This window comes from Myotis yumanensis, unplaced genomic scaffold, assembly GCF_028538775.1.
Source record: "Myotis yumanensis isolate MYYU_CA2020_CCGP unplaced genomic scaffold, mMyoYum1.0.hap1 SCAF_2, whole genome shotgun sequence".
Lineage (NCBI taxonomy): Eukaryota > Metazoa > Chordata > Mammalia > Chiroptera > Vespertilionidae > Myotis > Myotis yumanensis.
Window position 1 is genome coordinate 33,490,364 of NW_027223753.1, and position 26,149 is coordinate 33,516,512.

The 26,149-nt window shown below is 38.7% G+C and overlaps 1 protein-coding gene across 4 annotated transcripts in view; it reads right to left on the reverse strand.

The window, feature by feature from the left end:
• The window catches only part of LOC139003344 (putative selection and upkeep of intraepithelial T-cells protein 1 homolog), a 70,793-nt gene that overhangs the window by 7,080 nt on the left and 37,564 nt on the right, over positions 1-26,149 (reverse strand). For 2 of the 4 annotated variants that reach the window (XM_070405072.1, XM_070405074.1), the window contains 4 exons: positions 15,137-15,415; positions 9,977-10,123; positions 8,621-8,692; positions 7,119-7,217 (listed from right to left, as the gene is read on the reverse strand). In XM_070405072.1, the coding sequence (XP_070261173.1) occupies positions 7,119-7,217; positions 8,621-8,692; positions 9,977-10,123; positions 15,137-15,415 (597 nt within the window). The remainder of the gene's footprint in view (positions 1-7,118; positions 7,218-8,620; positions 8,693-9,976; positions 10,124-15,136; positions 15,416-26,149) is intronic. The other 2 variants (XM_070405075.1, XM_070405073.1) reach the window with 2 other exon arrangements.

A 26,149-nucleotide genomic window follows, 5' to 3' on the forward strand; every position in this document is an offset into this window, starting at 1 on the left:
ATGTGATATTTTTTTCTCTCTCCTTTCTCATTTCATTTGTATTGTTGGTAATTTTGTCATTTGATTTATCCTCTTTTAGCCTAGAGTTATACATTTTTTTCTATTCTTCTGGAGATGAATGGGAATATCTGTCTTTGAATGATCAAATTCTAAGTTAATATTAGTTAATATTAATATTAATTATATTCTCTTTACAAATATAACAAAATAATTTTAGAGTACTTTTACTCCACTCCTAACATATATATTTATGTTGCAACAAAACTTATTTCTTTGTATGTATTTATTTGTCTCTCTGTTTTTCTATCTCTATATGACTCTGCCTTTCTTCATCAATGTTTTTCTATCTATACATACACACATGCCCATGTATGTTTGTTTCCAAAAATTACTTAGATTTAATTTGTTCTTTTGACACAATTTATTCATTTATAAATCTCCAAGCTATCAACAGATAATTTTTATTTGTTATAAAACAACTTTTAATATCCCATGTATTGTGTGTTTGCTGGTGATTAACTATCTTAGTTTTTAAGGGTCTGAAATATCTTTATTTAATTTTCATTCCTGAAAGATATTTTTGCTTAAAATAAAATCCTTATTTGACAGTTATTTTCTTTCAAAATGTTCCATTCTATTTTGGCTTTTATTGCTTCAGTTCAGAAGTCATGGGAGAAGGGGGTCCTAATATAAGGTGACAGGAGGAGATTTGATTTTGACTGGTGGACACATGGTGCAGTACACAGATCTGTAACATAGAGACACACACCTAAAACCTATATGTTCATTTTGACCAATGTCACCACAATCAAGTTAATAAATAAATATGAAAAGTAATGTGTCAAACTATGTATTTTTTTCTTTATAGGTAATTTGCCATTTTTCACTAAAAGATTATTTCTTGCTTTTGGTACAGTTGTACTATGATACACAGAGGTGTAATATTCTTTGGTTTTACTTTGTTTAGTTTTCTTGAGCATTCTTTCATCTGTAGCTTGAAACACTTTATCAGTTTTAGAAAGTTTTTAGGTATTAGTTTAAATATTGCTTTTACTGTTTCCTTCTATGATTCTAATACATCTAAAAGTTTCTCATTGAATTAACCTTATTTCTTAGTTTTTATTATGTATTTTTAAAATCCTTTTATCTGGTGCCTCATACATGTTTTCTTATAATGTTCAATATATTTATTCTAATTTCAACAGTGTCAAAATCTGCTTTTTTTCAACTATATTACATTTTAAATTTCTAGAATATCTATGTAGTTGTATATTTAGTTCTTTTAGAATATTTGGTTATTTCTAATATTAATGTTTTCTTTTATCTTTTTTATTTTTATTTTTAAATATAGTTTATTGATTTTTTACAGAAAGGAAGGGAGAGAGATAGTTAGAAACATCGATGAGAGAGAAACATCGATCAGCTGCCCCCTGCACACCCCCCACTGGGGATGTGCCCACAATACATGCCCTTGACCAGAATCGAACCTGGGACCCTTCAGTCTGCAGGCTGATGCTCAATCCACTGAGCCAAAGTGGCTAGGGCTCTTTTATCTTTTTTAATATATTAAACTCTGTTATTTTAAAATCAATGTCATGTAACTCCATTATCTGCATTCTGTGGGTCTATTGCTATTGTCTATTGTTTCATTTATTTTCTTATTTTTTCATGTGGATGATTATATTTATTTGTGTGCTCGATAATTTACACAAAAACCATTAAAAGAATGTAGAAATAAGAATATTATTTTCCTTCACAATGTATTTACATTTGCTTCTGGAAGGGTAACAAAGGCAATAGAAATCTAAAATTACCTCAGTTAATTGTCATAAATACAGAATGGTATACATACATATTTATAATGTGTCATCATAATCACAATAAAATGTTTAGAAAAGTTGATAATGTGATCAATTAGTAATTTCCATAAAACTTGTATGTTCCTTGCTAATGCTTACACTATTTGGTGCACTCAACTTTTTACTCTTTAATGTATATATTGTAAAACCTAATATACAATGCATTTTACTTGTATGGTGTTATTGTTTGTTTTATATTTTTCTTCTATTAAAATGTAAATACCAAATTGCCAGAATTTTAAATCTCTTTTGTTTTCTGATGAATTCTAAGAACCTAGACAAGTTCCTGGCACTGGTAGACACTCAAGAACATTTATTGATTATATGTGTGAATAAATATTTACTTTCACTAGAAGTGAGCAAAAACATGAGATGGAGAAGGAGCATATTTATATATATGAGAGCCTAACTGATTAGAAAGACTAGAATGCCCAGAATGACCGGTCGCTATGACACACACTGACCACCAGGGGGCAGACGCTCAATGCAGGAGCTGCCTCCTGGTGGTCAATGCACTCCCACAGCCAACCTCCCCTGGCTGGCCAACCTCCCTTAGTCCCTCCCCCGCTGGCTGGCAGGCCCCGATCACCTGATCATGGCCAGGCGCCAGGCAGGGAAGGAACTGCGGGTGGGTGGCAGCAGACACAGCCCCTTTCCCAGGGGGCAGAGGGCCAGCTCCCTCAAACTTCTGTTCTCTGTCCCTCCCCACAGCTGGCAGGCCCTGATAGGCCTGCCACCCACCCACCATGGTGGCAGCGTGGCAGTGAGGGAAGGAGGAGGAGGGAGAGGCAGGGAACCATGCAGTGGCAGGGTGCCGATGATGGTGGTGTTGGCTTCCAGCATCTTCTTTTTACACCCAGCCCAGTGACTGTCATCTCCTCTCTGGCCCAGCCCTGATAGGCCTGGCCCTGATTGGCCCTGATTGCCAGCCAGGCCTAGGGACCCAAGCATGCATGAATTTTGTGCACCAGGCCTCTAGTATGTAGATATTATTGTAAATACTTCAATTGTTATTTTGGATGCAGGTTACCAGGTTAAAGATTATTAAAATGCATGGGCATTAAACAATGTTAATTGGATTTCATAAACCAAGACTTAAAATTAATTCATTCCTATATTGCAAGATTAAAAATCATGATGATGGGACTAATTTACAGAATACAGAGAAAATAAATGTAGAGGTGAGATAAAATAATTAATTAATTAATTTTATGTGAATATGGGATAGAACAGAGTCCAAAATGCAAATATTTGCCAAAGATATAAACTGTAATTAAGAAAATTTTATATTTAATCAGGACAATGACTGACCATATAAATGGATCCATAAGAATCTAAACTCTCTTCAGTGTGCAGATTAATTTGGAGATAGACAGAATGATTCTGGCCTAATTTCAAATAACTTCAATAACTGTGATATTATGAGAGAAATTTCAGTATAGTCATGGAGATATCTATAGAGTAGTCGTGAATATCAATGAAGCATGGCAGTCACTTAAGGATATTAAGGTAACAGTGTTTATTAAAATTTTTTCTTTAAACCCTCAGGTACATGAAAAATGGAAGACTGATCAACCCAACTGAAGGGGCTGCAAGAAAAAGAGTTATTCAGAGAACTGTTGTGAAGCAGTTAAGACATAACATAAACAGAGTAGTTAATAAAATATTGAGAATATAGATAAACTAGGGGCTTGGTGCACAAAATTCATGCATGGGGGGTGTCCCTCAGCCTGGCTTGCATCCTCTCCAATCTAGGACATCCCTCTCATAATCTGGGACTGCTGGCTCCCAACTGCTTGCCTGCCTGCCTGATTGGCCCTAACCACTTCTGCCTGCCAGCCTGATCGCTCCTTAACCACTCCCCTGCCGGCCTATTGATGCCTAACTGCTCCCCTGCTAACCTGATGACCCCTAACTGCCCTCTCCTGCTGTCCCAATTGCCCACAACTGCCCTCCCCTGCTAGCCTGGTTGCTCCCAACTGCCCTCCCCTGCTGGCCTGATCTCACACCCAACTGTCCTCCTCTGCAGTCCTGATCTAGCCCCCAACTTCCCTCCCCTGCAGGCCTGACCTCACCCCCAACTGCCCTCCCCTGCCAGCCTGATTGCCCCTAACTGCCATACCCTGTAGGCCTGGTCACCCCCAACTGCCCTGCCCTGCAGCCTGATGGCCCCCAAATGCCCTCCCCTGCTGACCTGGTTGCTCCCAACTGCCCTCCCTTGCTGGGCTGATCTTACACCCAACTGCCCTCCCCTGCTGGACTGATCTTACACCCAGCGCCCTCTGCTGCTGGCCTGATCACCCACAACTGCCCTCCCCTGCTGGCCCGATCACCCCCAACTTCCCAACTGCCCTCCACTGCCAGCCTTATCACCCCCAACTGTCCTCCCCTGCCAGCCTGATGGCCTCCAACTGCCCTCCCCTGCCAACCTGGTCACTCCCAATTGCCCTCCCCTGCAGGTTTAATCTCTCCCCCAACTGCCCTCCCCTGCTGGCCTGATCACCCTCAACTGCCCTGCCCTGCAAACTTGATCTTGCCCCCAACTGCCCTCCCCTGCCAGCCTGATGGCCCCCAACTGCCCTCCCCTGCCAGCCTGGTCTCTCCCAACTGCCTTCCCCTGCTGGCCTGATAACCCCCAAGTGCCCTCCCCTGTCAGCCTGATAGCTCACAACTGTCCTCCCCTGCAGGCCTGTTCGCCCTCAACTGCCCTCCCATGCTGGCCCGATGACCCACAACTGCCCTTTCCTGCTGGCCATCTTGTGGTGGCCGTCTTGTGGAGATCATCTTGTGGCGACCATCTTGTGGTGGCCATCTTGTGACAACGTCATGCAACGCCACCTAGGCTTTTATTATATAGGATTTATCTTTGGAATTGGTCTAGCAGTGTATAAATGAGGTATTTGAGATTAGATGTCCGTAAGGGTTTATATAAGCAGATATCAAGAAAAACACAAATGCTCTGTGATCTTAGCCAATCAGAAAGTTTTCAAAGAATCATCCCAATATTCCACAGCTTGGTAAAGGATTAGTAACCTAATAATTGGGATATGAGGATAGTATAAGGTATGTTGTTATAAGGTAACTCTGATAGATATTTTATTTCTTTACTAGAGGCCCAGTGCATGAAATCGAGTGTGGGCAGGGTCCCTAGGCCTAGCCTGCAATCAGGGCCATCTTCTGCCTGCTCACCAGTCCCCTGTCTCTCCCCGCCAACATCCACCCCAGTTCCCCATGGTTCCTTGTTCAGCATGCAGCAATAAGAGCATGCAGGCCAGAGGGGGGGCGGCGGGGACTGAGAGGTAGTCAATGCACCTCAAAGCAACTGATTGAGTGGTCATTCAGTCATTATGCCATTATGGTCGCTGGGCTTTTATTATATAGGATTCACATGACAGTCATACCTGAGGATGATGCCCAAACATGAAAAAAAATCTGAGGCACATGGCCTGCCTTGTTTCAATCTAAATGTTGGAGGAAATGTTATCTCATGCCTCATTACAGCAGCTTTTCATTATGCACTAGCAATGGGCCTTTTGAGTATTGGACTTACAGTTACAAAGCATATATTAAGAATTTAACCTAAAAACAAAGGAAGAATTTTTTTTAATTTCAGTCAATTGAGGCCACTTGGATCTCTTTAATATAGGGAGAACATCTTCATGTGGTTCAACATATATCATTTGAGTTCCGTATAGGTTTAGGGGTATATCAACAGCCACATTGCGCTGGTCTCTAAGAAACCTATGTGTGCCTGCTTGCACACACACACACACACACACACACACACACACACCTGATATTTTTAAGAGAAAACTTAGGAAAGAATAATTAATCAAAAACAAGAGTGGGTATTCCAAGATTTCCTATCTAAATTCTACCATAGTACCAATTTATCTTTTCAGTAATATTGTGATAAAGTTCAAGAGAATTTGATAATTGGCCCAATATCTTCCTCAAGATCTTATGATTTTGTATTGAATGCGTACTTCTATTATTTAAATTCCGAAAGTGGTGAAAAACTCAAAAGTTTGAAAAACCTTTACTTTGATTATAGAATTATTAATTTAATTGCTTAATGAGTATTATTTAACAGTCAGAAGAAAAAAGCTATTTCTTCTTAAAGTATCATTATTAGAATAAATATCAGCAGCAGCAGTGACAGTCATGTCTTTCAATGGGGCTGAAAACAATGTCTATAGCATTTCTCCTAGGGACTTACATAAATGAAGAAAGTGAAGTCTAATATCCCTAAAATGTAGCTGTAGTTCTGAAGCTGATAAGGTATTATAACTAGAGACCCGGTGCACAAAATTTGTGCATGGGGCGGGGAGGTCCCCTTAACCCAGCCTGCACACTCTCCAATCCAGGACCCCTCGGGGGATGTCTGACTTCTGGCTTAGGCCCGATCCATGGATCGGGCCTAAACAGGCAGTCGGACATGCCTCTCACAATCCAGGACCACTGGCTCCTAACTGCTCACCTGCCTGCCTGCCTGATCACCACTAATTAGCCCTCTTGACAGCCTGATCACCCCTAACTTCCCCCCCTGCCAGCCTGGTCACCCCCAACTGCTCCCCTCTGCCAGCCTGGTGGCCCCTTACTGCCCCCCTGCAACCAGCCTCGTCACCCCTTACCCCCCCCCCCCCTGCTGGGCTGGTCACCCCCAACTGCTCCCCTGCTGGCCTGGTCACCCCTCGCTGCCCCCCTCTGCTGGTATGGTCACCCCTCACTGCCCCCCCCCCGGCCTGGTTGCCACAAACTGCCACCCCTGTTGGACTGGTTGCCCCCTACTGCTCCCTCTGCCAGCCTAGTCACCCCACACAGCCTGCTGCTCAGTCGTTTGGTCATCCCTCACTACCCCTCTGCTGGCCTGGTTGATCCCTCACTAACTCCCCTGCTGGCCTGGTCGCCCCACGCAGCCTGTTCGGTCGTCCGTTCAGTTGTTTTGGATGTGACGGCCCCTGGTTCTTTATATATATAGTGATTAAGTAACCAGTACCAGGAGTTAAACTGGATGGGTTGAATTCTGCCAGCAGAATTTATTAGCTGTATGATTTTATACCTGTTGATTTACTTCTCTGTGCCTGTTTGCTCACTTGTAAAATGGTCAATAATAATACTTACATATGTTTACCACAAAAAGTAGCATTAGTATATGAAAAGTAACAAAATATAGTAAAAAGTAAGAAATTTAGCTTCTCTTTCCTGCAAAACCATGTTTCATGTCCTCATATTTCTAATCCTTTCAGTCCCATTTACCTTGTATTCCAAATTTCACATAGGTGTAAATAATGGTAATAGAAACTACTGATGGTGTTGTGAGAAGAATAATCATTTTCAGACACATATACAAAGGACCTGAAACAGACAGAAAGAAACAAAAATAATGAAACTGAAAGTTTGGAGAGTCAGCAGATAAAGCGAAAGTAGGTAAAGAAAATGCGTTTATCTTTAGTTGCCCCAAATCTTTAGACCTTTCAAACTTGTCTGAGGATAAAGTTTTCCATTCTGAGTTTGAATAAAGAGAATGTCTGACAGTGGGATGGCTTGTGCAGAGGGAAGAGCAGGTTGAAAGAGTGATCTTTCCCTGGTTAACATTATCCATGCCTACACAGATCCAGCTAAGGAACGGGACCAGATATAATAGGTATTTAAACATAATGTCTATTTCTTAGAACATATGAGCCTAAAGGCTGTGATAATGACCTCAAAATGACTACTGGTAATATGAGAAGGATGATACAAGAAAGGATTCTTAGAGACCTGGAATGCCAGAGTTAGAATTCTCAAAGTTTAGGAAATATAGCCTTCTGGTCAAAGTTGAACATATCTTGGAGATATGAAAGGTATATTCGGTCTCTGCTTAAAACTCCCACAGTGAGAAATTAACCACTATCACAGATAGTTTTATCCATAGCTTGTCAATTCTGATTACTGGAACACTTTTCCTTACAACAAACTGGGTTTTCTTCTTAAAATTCAATTTTATTTTCACAACTTCTAGAGAAAATTTACCACAATTTTATCCTGAGGTATAAAATTCTGAAAACATTTCAAATAAGCAATACTTGAATGAATGGACAATATTTAGCTTGGAAAAGACAAGACACAGAGGACCTCATCAGTGCAGCAATCAGATTTCCAAGGGTCTGTCTGTGATAGGGAAGAAGGAATCGACTTGTGTGTATAATATTACTGGAATTTGCAAGGAAGCTAAAGTATGCTCAATGTGGAAATACTTTCTCATACTGATACTTGCTTTGAAAAGGAAAATAAATATTCTTAATAGAGAGATGTACATTCTATAAATGAGAAACAGTGATTAAAAAGATAGTATTTGAAAATAAACTGCCCTTGGTTTCCACCCCATCTCTGCTAGTTACTGTTATCCCTGGGCAGGTTACTTAAGTATCTAAAATAAATTTTTCTCAACTCAAAGATAAGAATCCTTTACATATTGATGATTGAGAATTATATGAATAACTAGAGGCCTGGTGCACAAAATTCATGCACGGGGCAGGGGGAGGTCCTTCAACCCTGCTTCACCCGCTCACAACCCGGGACCGCTGGCTCCTAACCACTTGCCTGCCAGTCTGCTTGATTGCCCCTCATATTACACTTTTATTATTATAGATTATTATATATAGTTGCCTTGCTCAAAGCTGTAAGGACCTGCTTGTCATAGAGATAGAAAAGTTTTAATTTTTACTCTTGATTATGGCAATTAACTAACACAGATGGCCACTAAAATGGTGACTTACCAAAGAGTGTATAGCAAATGGTGCTGATACGTCCTCTTCTGTGAAAGCTTGTATGTCGTCCATTGTATCTGCCTGGGTACATAAAAGAGTAAAGTTTCTGTCTGTCTTTGCAATCATATGAGCGAATTGTGTAAGACCCCAGCCCAGTCTGGTTTGGTGCTCACAGAATAATATAGCACTTTTTTTCTCATTGCTCCATTGGTGAAGATTTCCTAGAAGTTGCAGGATATCTTCCTTTTAATTTTTCCTCGACACTCTGACTTTACTTATGTCTCTCACTTTTGCTTTCCCTCCAGCCCCCACCCACAACAGTAACTTGCTCCAGGCTCACTTCACTCCAGTGTCTAGGAGATCGCACAACACATCTGCCACCATAACCATGATTCTCAGCATTCCTGGTGCTCTCTGTTCTCTCAGCTTCCACTTCCAGTCCAGGGACTGTGACCAGAACTATGATTCCCAGCATTCCTGGTGCTCCTCACACTCTCAGCCTGTGCTTCTGGTCCAGGGGCCACAGAAACCAAAAGGACAGGAGACTCCAGCAGCAGGCAAGCAGTGCGGCCAGAACCACCTGAGAGTGACCTGGGACTCCAGCAGTGGGCAAGCGGTGCGGCCGGACCAGTGGGTCCAGGGACTCCAGTGGCAGGAAAGTGGCATGGCAAGACCTGTGCCACTTGCCCGCTCCCCCCCCCCCCGCCCCGGCGGGGCTGAAAGGACTGGGGACTCTGGCGGGGCTGAGGGGACTGGGCACTGTCATCTTGTGGCTATGAGTGCTGCCATCTTTGTGACAGCATGAGGGTCAATTTGCATATTTCCTCTTTATTAGATAGGATTATATATAAATTGCTCAGCCTAAAGCTTTGCGATAAATGTTGAAACAAATATAGCTATTTAGTACTTTTAGTGCTTTAGCTCCATGAATTGATAGAGCATTGAACAGATGGGCTCTAAATTACCCTTTATATTTAAAATCGTAACTTATCCAGTGACCTGTATCTATGCAGCCAAACTTCCAAGTTGACTTTTACAAGATCATAGTAATTATCAAGAGAGTCTTTTAAAAAAATTTTTTGAGTTTATTTATTTATTTTATTTTTTAAATGATTTTGAATATATTACATGTAATAAACATTAATATTTTAAGGATAAGTTTTTAAATATAATAATATTACCAAAACTGTACTAACATAGTATAATATCACAAAAGTTCTATTTTAGAATAGACATAGAAGTAATCCTATTATTTGCAGATTTTTAATATTTTCTACAACTTTTGTGATGAGTCTTTTTAATTTTTTTCCTATCATCAAGAGAGTCTTAATAATTATGTACATGTATATTTCCTAGAGGTCTTGCCTGTTAAAATTGATCTTCTTCCACATCTGTAATTCAAATAAGCATAGGATGCAGCCAGGATGACTGAAAGCCCGAAGAGCACAGAATTAGAAATAATACTAGCATGAGTAACTTTCTTCTGAAAATTATGCTGCTGGAATAGAATATCTGAAATACAGCAAATGAAAACACAACATTAGGAAATTAGTAGTGACCATCTAATAAAGTATCCCTTCTAATCTTTGATTGCCCTGTGCCACCTTAGTCCAGTTCAGTACTACTATGTCAGGGTTGGGGAGTAAAACAGGGTTATGCGTAAATATGAGGCTTTAGAACGGTTTGGGAACTTGGGGATAGGTCTAAATTTGGGAAAGGCTGCCAAGAGCTACCAAGAGGTATTTCTCTTTGCTTTTTATTAGCCATATATGACACATACATTTCCTTAATAAAGAAAGGAAACTGTATTAGCCTCTGACATAATGCACCTTACTGGGAGCAGAAGAAAATGATGATCCTGAGACTATTTCAGAGATTACTAAGAAGATAGATTGAACACAGACTTTCCAAGGATATTCCTTTTATAACTTTATGAAGGGAACTCAAGAACTTTCTTTTATACATGGAGCAGCATATTTCTGTAATATTTAAGGCAACAATCTCTGGAGTCAGACTTTCTGGGTTTGAACCCAAGTATTATCACTTAGTGGCAGTGGCAGTTATTTACTTTGGTAAATTATTTAACAACTCTATGCTTCATTTGTCTAATATTTATTAAAAATTTGAGATAAAATTTTCTAATATTAACTAATAATAAACTGAGAATATATACATAATTTAGATTAGTTTACTTAAAATCTTAGTGAGAATCAATAAATCTCAGCTATTATTATTATTTTAACCTTTTAAACAATTTTATACCCACATGTCTACTTAAACACTTCCAGTGATGATGTAAGTATCTGATGAAGAACAGGTTCTCAACATGTTCCCTCTTTTTTCCTCTAAATGCCAAGAGTGCTAATATGATTAATCAGAAAATCAGAACACAGCATGGCCACATTCCTCTATGAATAGAGTCACCAGATATTAAAGAGGTTAGTGGTCAGATCTATTTTTCTTATTCCTTGCATTATTATCCATTCTATAGGTGTGTAATCTGATTTCAACTATCTCTTCATCAATTCACATTCATCTCTTTCCTAGTGCCTGAGATAGATAGCATTAGATCAGAGATAACATTGTCTGTTTTGTATCAAAAACTTACTATCTTATGAAAACTAGTATCACAGCCCACCAGATTTTTTCTGTATTGGGTTTTCTGCAACAACTCAATTTATACCAAACATTGACATTTTTTCTTTCTTTTTTTCTTTCTTTATTTCTTTTTTTCTTTCTTTATTTCTTTTTTTCTTTCTTTCTTCCTTTTTTTCTTTCTTCCTTCCTTTCTTTCTTTCTTTCTTTCTTTCTTTCTCTCTTTCTTTCTTTCTTTCTTTCTTTCTTTCTTTCTTTCTTTCTTTCTTTTTTTTCCCAGTATTTATTCTTTCTCATATATATTTTCAATCATGTTTCTTGTGTGAATATGTTGCTGTGACTAAAGAAAGGAGTCCACTCTCATACAAACAGATTTGGGAAATAATCTGACAGAAATTTAAATCTCAATATCATTTTAAAAGGTACAGCCATGATCTATTAAAAAAAATTGTTCCACAATTTAAGCTGTCTGAATATAAAAAAAACTATTCCTCTAAATCAGCGGTTCTCAACCTGTGGGTCGAGACACCTTTGGGGGTCGAATGACCCTTTCACAGGGGTCATCTAAGACCATCGGAAAACACATATATAATTACATATTGTTTTTGTGATTAATCACTATGCTTTAATTATGTTCAATTTGTAACAATGAAAATACATCCTGCATATCAGATATTTACATTACAATTCATAAGAGTAGCAAAATTACTGTTATGAAGTAGCAATGAAAATAATTTTATGGTTGGGGGTCACCACAACATGAGGAACTGTATTAAAGCGTCGCGGCATTAGGAAGGTTGAGAACCACTGCGTATCAAGCTGAAATATGCTTTTTTGTAATATATGTATTCTTTGGTTCAACCTACTTTTATAGAAAGATGACTAAAATGGTAGTGGACTAAAATGGAGGACAAATGAAACCTTATATTAGATTAATGAAATTCAGAACTTAAAAATAAGAAAAGCTAGCTTTTCTTCTTTTCTGTTCATATGCCCATACATTAATATGATTTTCTGATTTTCAATCTCTTGAACTCAAGCCTTAGCATACATCGTTTGTTCTATCCTCTATGTTCACTATAACCTACTAGAGGCCTGGTGCATGAAATTTGTGCACTCGGTGGGGGGCAGGAGGGTCCCTCAGCCCAGCCTGGGCCCTGTCACAGTCCAGGTGCCCTCGGAGGAGTGGGCCTAAGCCAGAAGTTGGACAGTCTTAGTGCTGCCAAGGAGGCAGGAGAGGCTCCCACCATCGCAACTGCATTCGCCAGCTGGAACCCAGCTTCTGGCTGAGCAGCACTACCCCTGTGGGAGTGCACGCCCCCTGTGGGAGCACACTAACTGCCAGGGGACAGCTCCCGCATTGAGCTTCTGCCACCTGGTGGTCAGTGTGTGTCATAGCGACTGGTTGTTCAACCATTAGGTCAATTTGCATATTAGCCCTTTATTATATAGAATAACTACCAGGAAAAATATTTGAGGAAAATAATTAAAATATTACATAAATCATGATAAGATTTTTTTTCTGTTTCCCAATTATATCATTTATAGCAGAGGTCCTCAAACTTTTTAAATAGGGGGCCAGTTCACTGTCCCTCAGACATTCCACACATGCACACTGTGGGCCCGGGACGAGTCGGCTGCTAAGCAGGACAGGCAGTGGCGGCAAAAACACCCGGCGGGCCTGATAAATGTTTTCGGTGGGCCACATGTGGCCCTAGGGCCATAGTTTGAGGACCCCTGATTTATAGTGCAAATTAAATTAGGACTCCATAGGTATTAGCATAATTCTGTTATGCCCCCTAAAATATTGAGTATAAGGCAATTAACTGTTCCTCTTTGTTGTCAACCCTAAAATTGAATGCTTATTAACTTGTACTGAACTTCCTCCCTATACCTCCCAAATCCAACTTGTTGAGGCCCCCAACTATCTCCTAGCGGCCTAGCCTGTCATCCTTCATATATCACACCATCCTCCTGAAGACATCTTACCCAACTAATATTCACAGTGATATATATCCACTTTTTATGTTTGAAATACTTAGTTTAAGTTATAATGCTATTTGAAAAGAGCAAAAAATATATATTTCTACTTTATTCTCTTACTTTTTAGTGCAACCAGACAACCTAATAGCAAAAACTGGAGGAATAAACCACCCACTAAAATTATGAGAATAGCAGTCCTAAGCAGATTTTTAGCTTCCCCTGGAAAAGAGTAAGGTACTGGCTATCCTGAGGGTGAAGAGGAGAATATATATGGCTAAGTGACCATCTGACTGTCTAACCAGCTGGTAGGTATGACTGTGCTCTGACCATCAGGGAGCAGACACTCAGCACAGGAGTTGTTGAGATGCGTTGACTTGGCAACTGTGGTTCTCGGGTGATGCACCTGGAACCAGAGAGGAGGGAGCCCAATTCTGGAGTGCGTCACTGGAGAACCACCCTCTTGCAATCTGGGACCCCTCAGGTGATGTTGGAGAGCCGGTTTTGGCCCAATCCTTGCAGGCCAGGTCAAGGGACCCCACCTGCTGGAGGGACCCTACTCACTCTGTAGACACCCTTGTGTGCCCCAAGTGTGGCAGGCCAGGAAGGAACCATGGGAGGTTGGCTCCAGGGCGTGTCCAGCCCATCTCGCCCAGTCCCACCCCACCAGTCACCTTCTAATTAATTTCCTTTCAATGTGCACAAATATTTGCACCGGGGCACTAGTCTATATATATAAAAGCCCAGCAACCAGAATGGCAGAACAACCAGAATGACCAGAATGACCAGTGGCTATGACATACACTCCGGCAGCCAACTGGCCTAATCCAGGCCCCAGTTGCCCCCTCCTCAGCCGGCCTGGCCCCTGATTGGCCCCCAACACTGCTATCAGGGGCAGAGCTGGTTGGCCAACTACCCACAGCCCCTCCCCCAGCCAGCCACATCCCCGATTGGCCCCTAACACCTCAATCAAGGATGGGGCTTGCCAGCCAACCACCCACAGCCCCTCCTCCCAGCTGTTCCCACCCCCAATGGGCCCCTAACACCCCAATCGGGGTTGGGGCTGGCTGGCCAACCTCCCACAGCCCCTCCCTTCCACTGGCCTAGACCAATTGGCCCCCATCAGGGTGGGCCAGCTGGACCCCACCCATTTGTGCACCAGGCCTCTAGTGTGTAAATAAAAGGAAAAAAATGATTATGTTTATTTTATAGTCTCATGACTTTTTCATAGGTAATTATAGGGGGGAAAAGGTATGTGTTGAATACCTTGAGATGAATTCCATTGCTCTCAGTATCCAGTACTCATATCAATTTTTTTATATTATTTTTAAGGCTAAATGGACACTCTAAAGTCACCTTTTAAGATCCTTTCTCCACGACAACCCATGACAGAAATATATCCCTTATTTTTGGGAAAGTGAACAGGGCTCAAAGTCAGATGATGAATTATTTTCTGATCTTCACTCAGTAATATTGTGACATTGGATGACTCAACTTCAACACTTTGAGTTGGAGTCTTCATCCATTCGCATTTATTAAATATTTTTGTTAAAATATTCTGTCTAGTGACTTACAATTGGAAAAAGTATTTTATATTCATTTCTATTGAAATTTTCAATGATTTAATAATTATCTTCATTTGAAAAGTGAGAAAATTGAGATGGCATCACCTAGCTAGAAAGAGGGGTCTCAAAATACCTGAGAATTGAATGAGCTCAATATTTTAAAATCCTTTAAAATTGGATCATGCTGGGCAGAAAATTATTATTATTCATATCATCATTATATTTTGTACATTAAAAATTCCCTTTTAGTATCTGGCTCTGTTATTATTTCCAAAGGTTTAATGCAAACTTAAGCTACATGACTCAACATGCCTGTTTGTTTGCTCCTTAGTTCATAATGCTTCTAAATGGTCATCAATGGGAGAACCCATCTCTTAGCACGCACCTGACATCTGAATGCTTGTTCTTTTCTCTTGGCCAGTTTCTGGATGCTGAAGCCAGCATGTGATCATTCCCTGGGACTGTTCAAGGAAAAGAGTAATATGCATATGGAATAGACCAGCTTCATCCTGTGTCTCAGATTTTGATGAAAGTGGAATTATTTCTCCTCTGCTGTTAACCCACTGCATCTGAGGCTGCGGGAACCATCCTCCTGAGGAACATTTAAACTGGATCCCTTGGATTCTATTTATTTTTACTTGAATTTCTAAATCCAAGTCTGGAGCTAGCAGAGAGAAAACATATACAGGTTAGTTATTTAAGGGTTGTCAAAGGCAAAAGATCATCCTAATAATTTCTACCCTGCTATATGACAAAACTACACATAGCTGTCAAAGGGAATGAAAAAGGAAATAATGAGGATCCAAAGGGTATATGGATGATAATTCAATTAGCCTTTGACACAAAAAATCTCCCCTGATAATCATTGATTACATGCAATAGATTAAAAAGTCATTGCAAATGATTATAAAATTGTAGTTGATGCTGACCTTTTTGATATCCTCAATGAAGAAAGGAAAATTCATCATTTGGGTTACCTAATGATCAGTGTATTATAAGTTGGAAAGATCAATAAGATCTATGTTTTCCATTGTGGTTTTTCATTGCCCACAAGGGATAGCTAAATTCATTTTTTTTACTTATTTTAATTTATCTCTTCCATAAACTGCTCCTGAAAAGAAAGTGGGTAAACATATGCAACTACAATTGTGAATTATGCCAAGCATTTATGAAAAAAACTCTTCATAGTTCTACCTGCAACTGTAATTATGTTATGCAAATAGAGAATGCAGCAGTTGTGACATTTTAATTATTTGCTATATATTTAACAAATAGAAAGTATATTTACATTAATTGGTAGTTCTTACCATTATTTTGAATATGTAATTTTAAAAATCTCAAATACCTGCAATCTTTCCTGAATTGTAAATATAGAAAGTTATTTATATAATTTTACATGAGTTAGAATATTGGGGGAAGAGGGCATTTCAGAGAGAGCAAAATAACCACATAAACACTTTTATTTGGCTTCTATTAGAAAGTCCAAACTATGGGGCCAAAAAGAATTGTAGGAAGGCACTCATTCATATAAACAAATGTTTAAATTTTACTATGTACTAGGTACTATCCTAGATTTGGGGGATGAAACACTAAATAATATGTGGTGTTTGACTTTGAAAGGCTTATAATCTAGTAGAATGATACAGACTAATAAAGTTTAATAGGAACCACGATACATATGTTCACAAGAATTCTATAGCAATAAGGAAACTTTTCACTGAAAAGTAGACATTTTCCAGGTGGTAGAAATTGGAGAAGAGCCAGAGGTCTGGAGAGGTCATTCAAAAAGAGAGACCATGGATAAACCACACTTACTTAAAAGCCAAGGGAACACAATATATGCACACATGACATTTGCTGTGCTTCTCCTGCAGCTGGGAAATTTAAAAGTGAGCTGAACATCTGTATCTTAGTGACAATTCTATATTAAGTCAGGGAGTTCATTCATTTTAATTCATTGATATTTAATTATTTCAGTGAATTGTTAATTAATTCTGCAACCGAGTTACCAGTCTATAGGTGGTAGATATTGATATAAAAATGAAATAAATAATTTAGAGGAAATATGTAATGTGAAAATTGAAGAGATTTAAGCACAGAGTTCTGAAAGCACCAACAGTCAGAAATAGAGGTGAGCTAGAGCCATAGAAGATAGATCAAGAGGAAGGAAGTAATAAAGTGTCAAATGCTGCAGAGAAGTTGAATAAAACAGAATGAAAAGCAGCCTTTGATTGGCAATTAGAAAATCACCAGAGTGGTACCTGAATGTAGTGGCTTGAAGGGTAAGTGGAAAATAGCATAATGAAGCAACTCAGGATATTTTTCTCTTAAAATTTGTATTTTATAGTGTAGGGGTCTTTTTTTTCCTCTTAGATCCCCCACCACCTTTTTTTAAAAAGATATATGGAAGATAAATGAGTTCAGACAGGAACAAAAAAATACAAAAGTAGCAATGTCACATTGTCCCCCCAAAAATGAGAGATGGGGCAAAAAGCTTTATTGAGATAGCCATCTCTCTAAAGATTCATTTGTGAATGTGTCCCATTAATTAACAATTCAGTTTTTAATAGAAAAGTGAAGATATAAAGAATAAGAAAACAAAATCAAAAAGTCTAGTTTTGCAAGTTTAACATTCAAGGGAAGAAGTTGTTTTCTACTTGACATTTCAGTTTATTTAGGATTGCTGACAGATGCTAATGCAATTTTATTAACACAGCCTATTGTATGTAATAAGAGGCCATAGTTTTATGTGAAATATATAAAAACAATTTATATGCCATAAGCCTTGTTAGAAAGAGGTGATAGGAGTAGAGACTTGTGAGTGAATCCATTGATGGTTTATCATTTGTAAAATTATCACATATAGGTACTTATTGGACCTTACAGTCATTGGAACTTAGCTAAGAAATATAAGATTAAGTTTCTGCTTATATATATATGTTTTGACAATATCCTTTCCAAAAATTTTAATCTTTCTTATAAAATATTTATATTTATTTAAAAGAGGGCAAGCAATTCTGCATTTTATTCAGTAGACTGTCTGTCAAACAGGAGGAGTATTGATGAGAGAGAGAGAGAGAGAGAGAGAGAGAGAAGAAAGACAATGAAAAGTTGAATGGTTCAGTTACATTAAATTCCTTCAAATTGCTATTCAAAGTTCTTTATCAATGTACACTCAAAGCAAAGAGTCAAAATAAATAGAACTTTTAGAAAAGAGATAAAACTCCCAACTTGTACTTGAAAATTAGAAGATGCCTGTGGACTGGTTATGTTTTCTTCTAGAATTCTTACAGTTTCAGGTCTTAGGTTTAAATCTTTAATCTATTTTGAGATGATTGCTTTTCAGGTGCACACCCAATTTCCCCCACACTGTTTGTTGAAGATATTATTCTTTTTCCATTGGGTATTTTCAGCACCCTCATTGAAGATCAATTGGCAGTACATGTGTGGGTTTAATTCTGAGCTCTCTATTCCATTCCACTGGTCTGCCTGTCTATTTTTATGCCAGTATCATATGATTTTTATCCTTCATTTTGTTTATGTGGTGTATCATGCTAATTGACTTGTAGATATTGTACCAATCTTGAATCTCAGAAATAAATCCTACTTTATCATGGTGTATGCTATTCCATGTAGGTTTGTGTAATGATGTTTGCACAATGACAAAATTGCCTAATGATGCATTTCTCAGGATGTATTCCCACCATTGTGATACATGACTGTCTATGTTACATACAAGAGAATTCTTTAAAATGTAGGAACAAACAGAAATGGAAAGTAAAGATATAGAAAAAAGATATCCCATGCAAATGAAAACCAAAAAAGCTGGGTCACCTATATTTATCAGTAAAAATAGACCATAAAGTAAAGACCATAATAATAAACAAAGGAGGTCAATGCACAATGACCAAGGAATCAATCCAACTAGAGGATCTGTAAATAATTATACACTCCCAAGAAAGCACCTAAATATATAAAGAATTTAATGAGCCTAAAGAAATAAATAGATAGCAAAACAATACTAGTAGGGAAATTTAATGCCTCACTCACATCAATGGATAGATCATTTAGACAGAAAATCAATAAGGAAACATTGGCCTTAATTGACACATTAGATCAGATAAACTTAACAGACATGTACAGAGCATTCTATCCAAAAGCAACAGAATATACATTCTAAAGTAAACATAAAACAGTCTCCAGGATAGATCATATGTTAAGCCCATAACAAGTCTTTTCTGACCACAATGGTATAATACTAGTAATCAGTTAAAAGAATAAAACTGAAAAATTTACAAATATGTAGATTAAACAACATGCTACTGAACAACTAATGTGTCAAAAAGAAATAAGAAAATAAAAAAATAACTACCTTGAGACAAATGAAAACAGAAAGACAACACACCAAAACTTAGGAGGTGCAACAAAAATTGTCCCAAGTGGGATGTTTATAGCAATAAAAATGCCTAAATCAAGAAAGAAGAAGGATCTCAAACAAATAACCTCACTTTACCCTCCAAGGAATAGAAAAAAATAAGAACAAATTAAGCCCAAAGTTAATAGAAGGAAGAAAACACAAAGATCAGAACTAAAATAAATAAAATAGAGGCTACAATGACAATAGAAAAGATCGATGCAACTAAGAATTGGTTTTCTGAAAAGATAAAATATGGAAACTTTTAGCTAGATTCATCAGAAAAAATAAAGAGGATTAAATAAGTAAAACTGGAAATGAAAGAACAGATATTACAACTGATACCACAGAAATACAAAGGATCATAAGAGGCTACTATGAACAATTATACATCAACATATTGGAAACTTAGAAGAAATGAATGAATTCCTAAAAACATACAACTACCAAGACTAAATCATGAAGCAATATGAAATCTGAGCGGGCCAATTACTAGTAAAAAGATTGAACCAGTAACTAAAGCCTCCCACCAAATGAGGAAGCAAGACCACTAACTTAAAAAGATATATGTACCCCGATGTTTATTACATCATTATTTTTTAAAAAGGAAGCCAAGATATGAAAGGAAACTAAGGGTCTATCAATGAGTAAATAGTTAAAGAAATGTTTATATATATATAAAACATTCTTTTATGTATATATAAAATATGTATATATAAAACATATTTTATGTAATATATAACATATATTGTAAATATATATTATATATGTAATACATATTGGGAATGGAATATTATTCTGCAATAGAAAAGAAGAAAATCCTTCAGTTCATCTCGGTTCTCCTATTTCAGATGTTACTTTGCCTGTTGAAATTTGCATAGTAATTTTCTCCTTATTAGCTCACGAACATCAGGCAAGTATTATTAACCTATTTTATTTTGTGCAAAGACTCTGATCTCCTAGTGATTAAATGACTTGCCCAGAGTCCCCCATGGCAGAGTTGGGACAGGAGCAGACTTCTCTCTATTACATGTATCATGTCTACAATTTCTTTCCACTATGTCCTGTAGGCACTGCCTCCTCCTATGGGAGAACTTTGATATATTTAATGTATGCATTTACCTATTTAAGAATTCAATTATTTACCTATTTGTTGGTTGGTTTCTTTTATATAAACTATTATAGTATTTGTTCTATGACTATCTGATCGAAAGGGAGTAAATATGCAATTTAATATTTAAAAAAAGAAAAGAAAATCTTGACTTTTGCAACAACATAGATGGTCTGAGGGCATTATGTTAAGTAAAATAATTCCTATAGAGAAAGACAAATATCATATTATCTCATTTATAAGTGGAATCTAAAAGGAAAAAATGAACTTATAGATATAAAGAACAGATTGGTGCTTTAGAGAAGTGGACGGTGAGCAAAATTGGTGAAGGTGATCAAAAGGTACAAACTTGCAGTTATAAAATTAGTAAGTTATGAGGATATAATGTACAGCATGGTAACTATAATTAATAATATTGTTTCGTATATTAAAAAGTTACTAAGAGGATATATCTTATTTTAAGTTGTCATTATAAGAAAGAAAAGTCTATAACTAAGTGTGGTGATGATATTAACTAGACTTATTATGGAGATCATTTATCAATTTATGTAAATATCAAATTATCATGTTGTATACATGAAACTAATATGTTATATGTCAATTATCCTATATAATAAAGAGCTAATATGCAAATTAGACCAAACAGAAGAACGACCGTCCAGACCAGTGGGTGGTAAACTGCGGCTCGCGAGCCACATGCGGCTCTTTGGCTCCTTGAGTGTGGCTCTTCCACAAAATACCACATGCAGGTGTGCACATACAGTGCGATTGAAACTTCGTGGCCCATGCACAGAAGTCGTATTTTGTGGAAGAGCCACAGTCAAGGGGCCAAAGAGCTGCATGTGGCTCTCGAGCTGCAGTTTGCCAACCACTAGTCCAGACAAACTTCTGGATGAAGCTGGGGCTGCCAGGGCCAGCTGAGGCTGTGAGGAGCTGTGAGGGCTGAGCCCCTTGCACGAATTTTGTGCATCAGGCTTTTAGTATGACAATAAAAAAGAAAGATGCATTTTAAATCACAATGAGATACAGCTAGATATCTATCAGAATGATTTAAATAATGTATTAGTTTCCTAGGACTGCTCTAATAAAGTATGACAAATTTCTGTTATTAAAACAAGAGAAATTTATTCTTCCACAGTTCTAGAAGTTAGAATTTCAAACTCAAAGTGTTTATAGGGCTATCTTCCCCTTTGAGACACTAGGAGAGAATCTTTCCTTGCCTCATTTAACTTCTGGTAGCTACCTCAACCTGGGTTTGTGGCCAAATCACTGCCACTATCTTCACATGGCTTTCTCTTCTGTGTGTGTCTTTTCTCTGTCATTCTCTTGTAAGGGCACTGGACATTGGATAAAGAGCCCAGTTGAATAAACCAGAATTTTCTCATCTCAAGATTCTTAACTTACATTTCTAAAGATTTTTTTTCCAAATTAGGTTATATTCACAGGTCTTTTGGAAGGTCACCTTTAAACTCACTGCAAATGGTAAGGATTGACAATACCAATGACATCCTCACCAAAATTCTGTACATATGTACACCCAAAATGATATACAATAATCTTTATAGCTGCATAATTTTAGGAGACAAAACTGAGAATAACACAAATATCCAAATGCTAAATGGGTTAGTAAATTATGGTATATTCATGCAACAAAATTTTATTTAGTAATAAAAATGAACAAACTGTTATAACATACAATAATATGTATGGCTCTTTGAAAATTATGTTTAACAAAAGAAACCACAAACAAAAGGGTATATACTCTGTGATTCCATTTACATTATTTTCAAAAATAGGTAAAGATAATCTATTTTGGAATTTATCTAAGTGTTCAGGGAATAACTCAGAGTAGTAGCTACTGGGAGAACCATTGTATTTACTTGTATACTTAGGTGTGTATACTTTGCAAAATATCAACAATCTGTAAATTTATGATTTGTACTCTTTACTATATATGTTTTATTTTAGAAACTATTCTTATGAAAAATGAGGAAAATATATTGATGGGATTAAAACAACTTAGATTTTTTTGTTTTTATTTTTGATACATATAAGCCTTTACATTTCACTCGTCCTATATAATAAAAGGCCAGTGACCAAAATGGCAGAACAACCAGAGACCAGAACGCACCCCCCCGCCCCACCCCAACCAAGTTGGTTAGGGGCAATCAGGCAGGCAGGCAAGTGGTTAGGGGGGAACAGGCAGGCAGGCAGGCAGAGGCAGTTAGGGGTGATCAGGTAGGCAGGAGAGTGGTTAGAGGTGATCAGGCAAGCAGGCAGAGGTGATTAGGGGAGATCAGGCAAGCAGGTGAGTAATTAGGGGTGATCAGGCAGGCAGGCAGGCGAGCGAGTGGTTAGGAGCAATCAGTCAAGCAGGTGAGCAGTTAGAGGGGATGAGGCAGGCTTGTAGAGTGGTTAGGGATAATCAGGCAGGCAGGTGAGTGGTTAGGGACAATAAGGCAGGCAGGCGAGCAGTTAGGGGTGATCAGCTAGGCAGGCACAGGTGGTTAGGGGTGATCAGGCAGGCAGGTGAGAGGTTAGGAGCAATCAGAAAGGCAGACAGAAGCGGTTAGGGGCAATCAGGCAGGCAGGTGAGCAGTTAGGAGCCAGGAGTCCTGGATTGTGAGAGTGTGCAGGCCGGACTGATGTACCCCCTTCCCACCACACCCCCAATGCAAGAATTTTGTGTACCAGGCCTCTAGTGATAATTCTAAAAGACTGTTATCTTTTGGTTTAGTTGTGTAATACTTTGGCCAGAGAAAGTTTAGTAAGTGTGAAGTGTCAGAGGCATAATAAATGCTTGCAAATTGGGTCTTCTCCAATTGGAAAGTTCACTCTTGGAATCCTGCTGCTATGTACAGAAGCCAACCTAGCCTTGTGGAGAAACCTTATTTATTTATTTATTTATTTATTTATTTATTTATTTATGTTTAATCTTTATTGTTGAAAGTATTACATATGACCCCTTTTCGACCCCACTGACCTCTTCTTGTCTGCCCCCACCACCCACCCACCACCTCAGGCCTTCACCACCCTATTGTCAGTGACCATGGGTTAAGCATATTAGTCTTTTGTTGATCTCTTCCCACCCACCCACCCTCCTCTGCCTTAACCTGAGGTTCAACAGTCTATTCCAGCCGTGGGCAAACTACGGCCTGCAGGCCAGATCCAGCCCGTTTGAAATGAATAAAACTAAAAAAAAAAAAGACCGTACCCTTTTATGTAATGATGTTTACTTTGAATTTATATTAGTTCCCACAAACACTCCATCCATGCTTTTGTTCTGGCCCTCCAGTCCAGTTTAAGAACCCATTGTGGCCCTCGAGTCAAAAAGTTTGCCCACCCCTGGTCTATTCCATGCTTCTATGTCTTTGGATCTAATTTGTTTATCAGTTTATTTTGTTCATTAGATTCCACATATGAGTGAGATCATATGATACTTATCTTTCTCTGACTGGCTTATTTCCCTTAGTATAATACCATCCAGGTCCATCCATGGTGTTGCAAATGGTAAGAGTTTTTTTCTTTTTTACAGCTGTGTAGTAAAGGGGTGGTGGCTGAGGACATGGTTGTCTTTTTCAATTGGGAGGGAGTCTCAAGCTCCCGACTCCTCTGAACTCCAGTTCTGGGCAAGCATCTGGGGACCCAAACTCATATGGGGAGAGGACTGTCTGGCAGGGGTCGGACCTCAAGGGTAGCTTTCTCTCAGAGGTGCTTGCAGCGATTACCGGGACACTGAGAAGTGGGGCCTCTTAGGGCAGGACTGAGAAGCAGCCATAGCTGCTTGCTCCGATCCCCTGGGACCCCGCATTGCCCAAACTGTGCACCAGCTTTTGCTTATGAAAGGCCTGGCCCTTTGCAATCTGAAAATTACCTAACAAACTGCAGCTGGCCCAAGGCCCCATGGCAACTTGCATTGCTTCACAGCTGAGCTCCTGCTGGGTAGCCTCAGGCAGAGGCTAGATTAGCACCTCCTTAGAGATCCAGGAGCCAGTGTGCCCGGTGGTCAGAGTGGGACCATCAAGATTGCAGCTCCTCGGATCCATAAAGGACACACTCAGGGGGCAGACTCAGTGAGCACCAAAGCCCAAATGAAGCAAGTCTTGCCCCGGAGGGGTGTCTCCAGCACAGAAGTTCTCCCACTGCAGACACAGCTGATTCTCACAGTCAATTGGCCAGGAGGTCAATTCCTCCCAGTGATACATAAAACAATCAAGGCTTAACTACAACAAGACTGTGCACAAAGCCCACAAGGGGGTGCACCAAGAGTGTCCACCTCAGGTAATTGGGGAGGCTGAGCCACTGGGCCCTATAGGACACCTAGCACACAAAGCCACTCTATCCACACAGGGAAGCATAAAAAATGTGGAGAAAAAGAAACAGGACACAAATGACAGAAATGGAGGAAAGCAAACTACTGGATATAGAGTTCAAAACCACATTTTTAAGGTTTTTCAAGAACTTTCTAGAAACCACTGATAAATTTAGTAAGACCCTCAAGAAGTCTGGTGAGACCGCCGATAAATGTAGTGAGACCCTCAAGAAATCTAGTGAGACCCTCAAGGTTATGAAAAAGGACCAACTAGAAATTAAGAATACACTGACTGAAATAAAGAATATTATGCAGAGTTCCAACAGCAGACTAGAGGATCACAAGAATCAAGTCAAAGATTTGAAGTACAAAGAAGCAAAAAACACCCAACCAGAAAAGCAAAATGAAAAAAGAATCCAAAAATATGAAGATAGTGTAAGGAGCCTCTGGGACAGCTTCAAGCGTACCAACATCTAAATTATATGGGTGCCAGAAGAAGAGAGAGAGCAAGATTTTGAAAACCTATTTGAAGAAATAATGACAGAAAACTTCCCCTACCTGGTGAAAGAAATAGACTTACAAGTTCAGGAAGCGCAGAGAACCCCAAACAAAAGGAATCCAAAGAGGACCACACCAAGACACATCATAATTAAAATGCCAAGAGCAAAAGACAAAGAGAGAATCTTAAAAGCGGCAAGAGAAAGACAGTCAGTTACCTACAAGGGAGTACCCATACAACTGTCAGCTGATTTCACAACAGAAATGTTGCAGGCCAGAAGGGAGTGGCAAGAAATATTCAAAGTGATGAATGCAAAGAACCTACAACCAAGATTAGTCTACCCAGCAAAGCTATCATTCAGAATTGAAGGTCAGATAAAGAGCTTCACAGATAAGATAAAGCTAAAGGAGTTCATCACCACCAAACCAGTATTATATGAAATGCTGAAAGGTATCCTTTAAGAAGAGGAAGAAGAAGAAAAAGGTAAAGATACAAATTATGAACAACAAATACACATCTATCAACAAGTGAATCTAAAAATCAAGTGAATAAATAATCTGATGAACAGAATAAACTGGTGAATATAATAGATTCAGGGGCATAGAAAGGGAGTGGACTGACTAGCCTTGGGGGGGAAAGTGGTGAGGGGGATTTGGGAAGAGACTGGACAAAAATCGTGCACCTATGAATGAGGACAGTGGGGGGGGGGGGTAAGGGGGGAGGAACCGGGTGGAGGGGAGCTATGGGGGGGGGGGGGAAGAGGAACAACTGTAATAATCTGAACAATGAAGATTTAATTAAAAAATAAAAAAATAGATTTAATGCAATCCCTATTAAAATACGAACAGCATATTTCACAGATCTAAAACAAATACTCAAAAAATTTATATGGAACCAAAAAAAGACCCCGAATAGCTATAGCAATCTTGAGTAAGAAAACCAAAGATGTAGGATTCACAATATCAGATATCAAGTTATACTACAAAAAGCACTGTACTCAAAATAGCCTGGTACTGGCACAAGAATAGGCATATAGATCAATGGGACAGAACAGAGAACCTA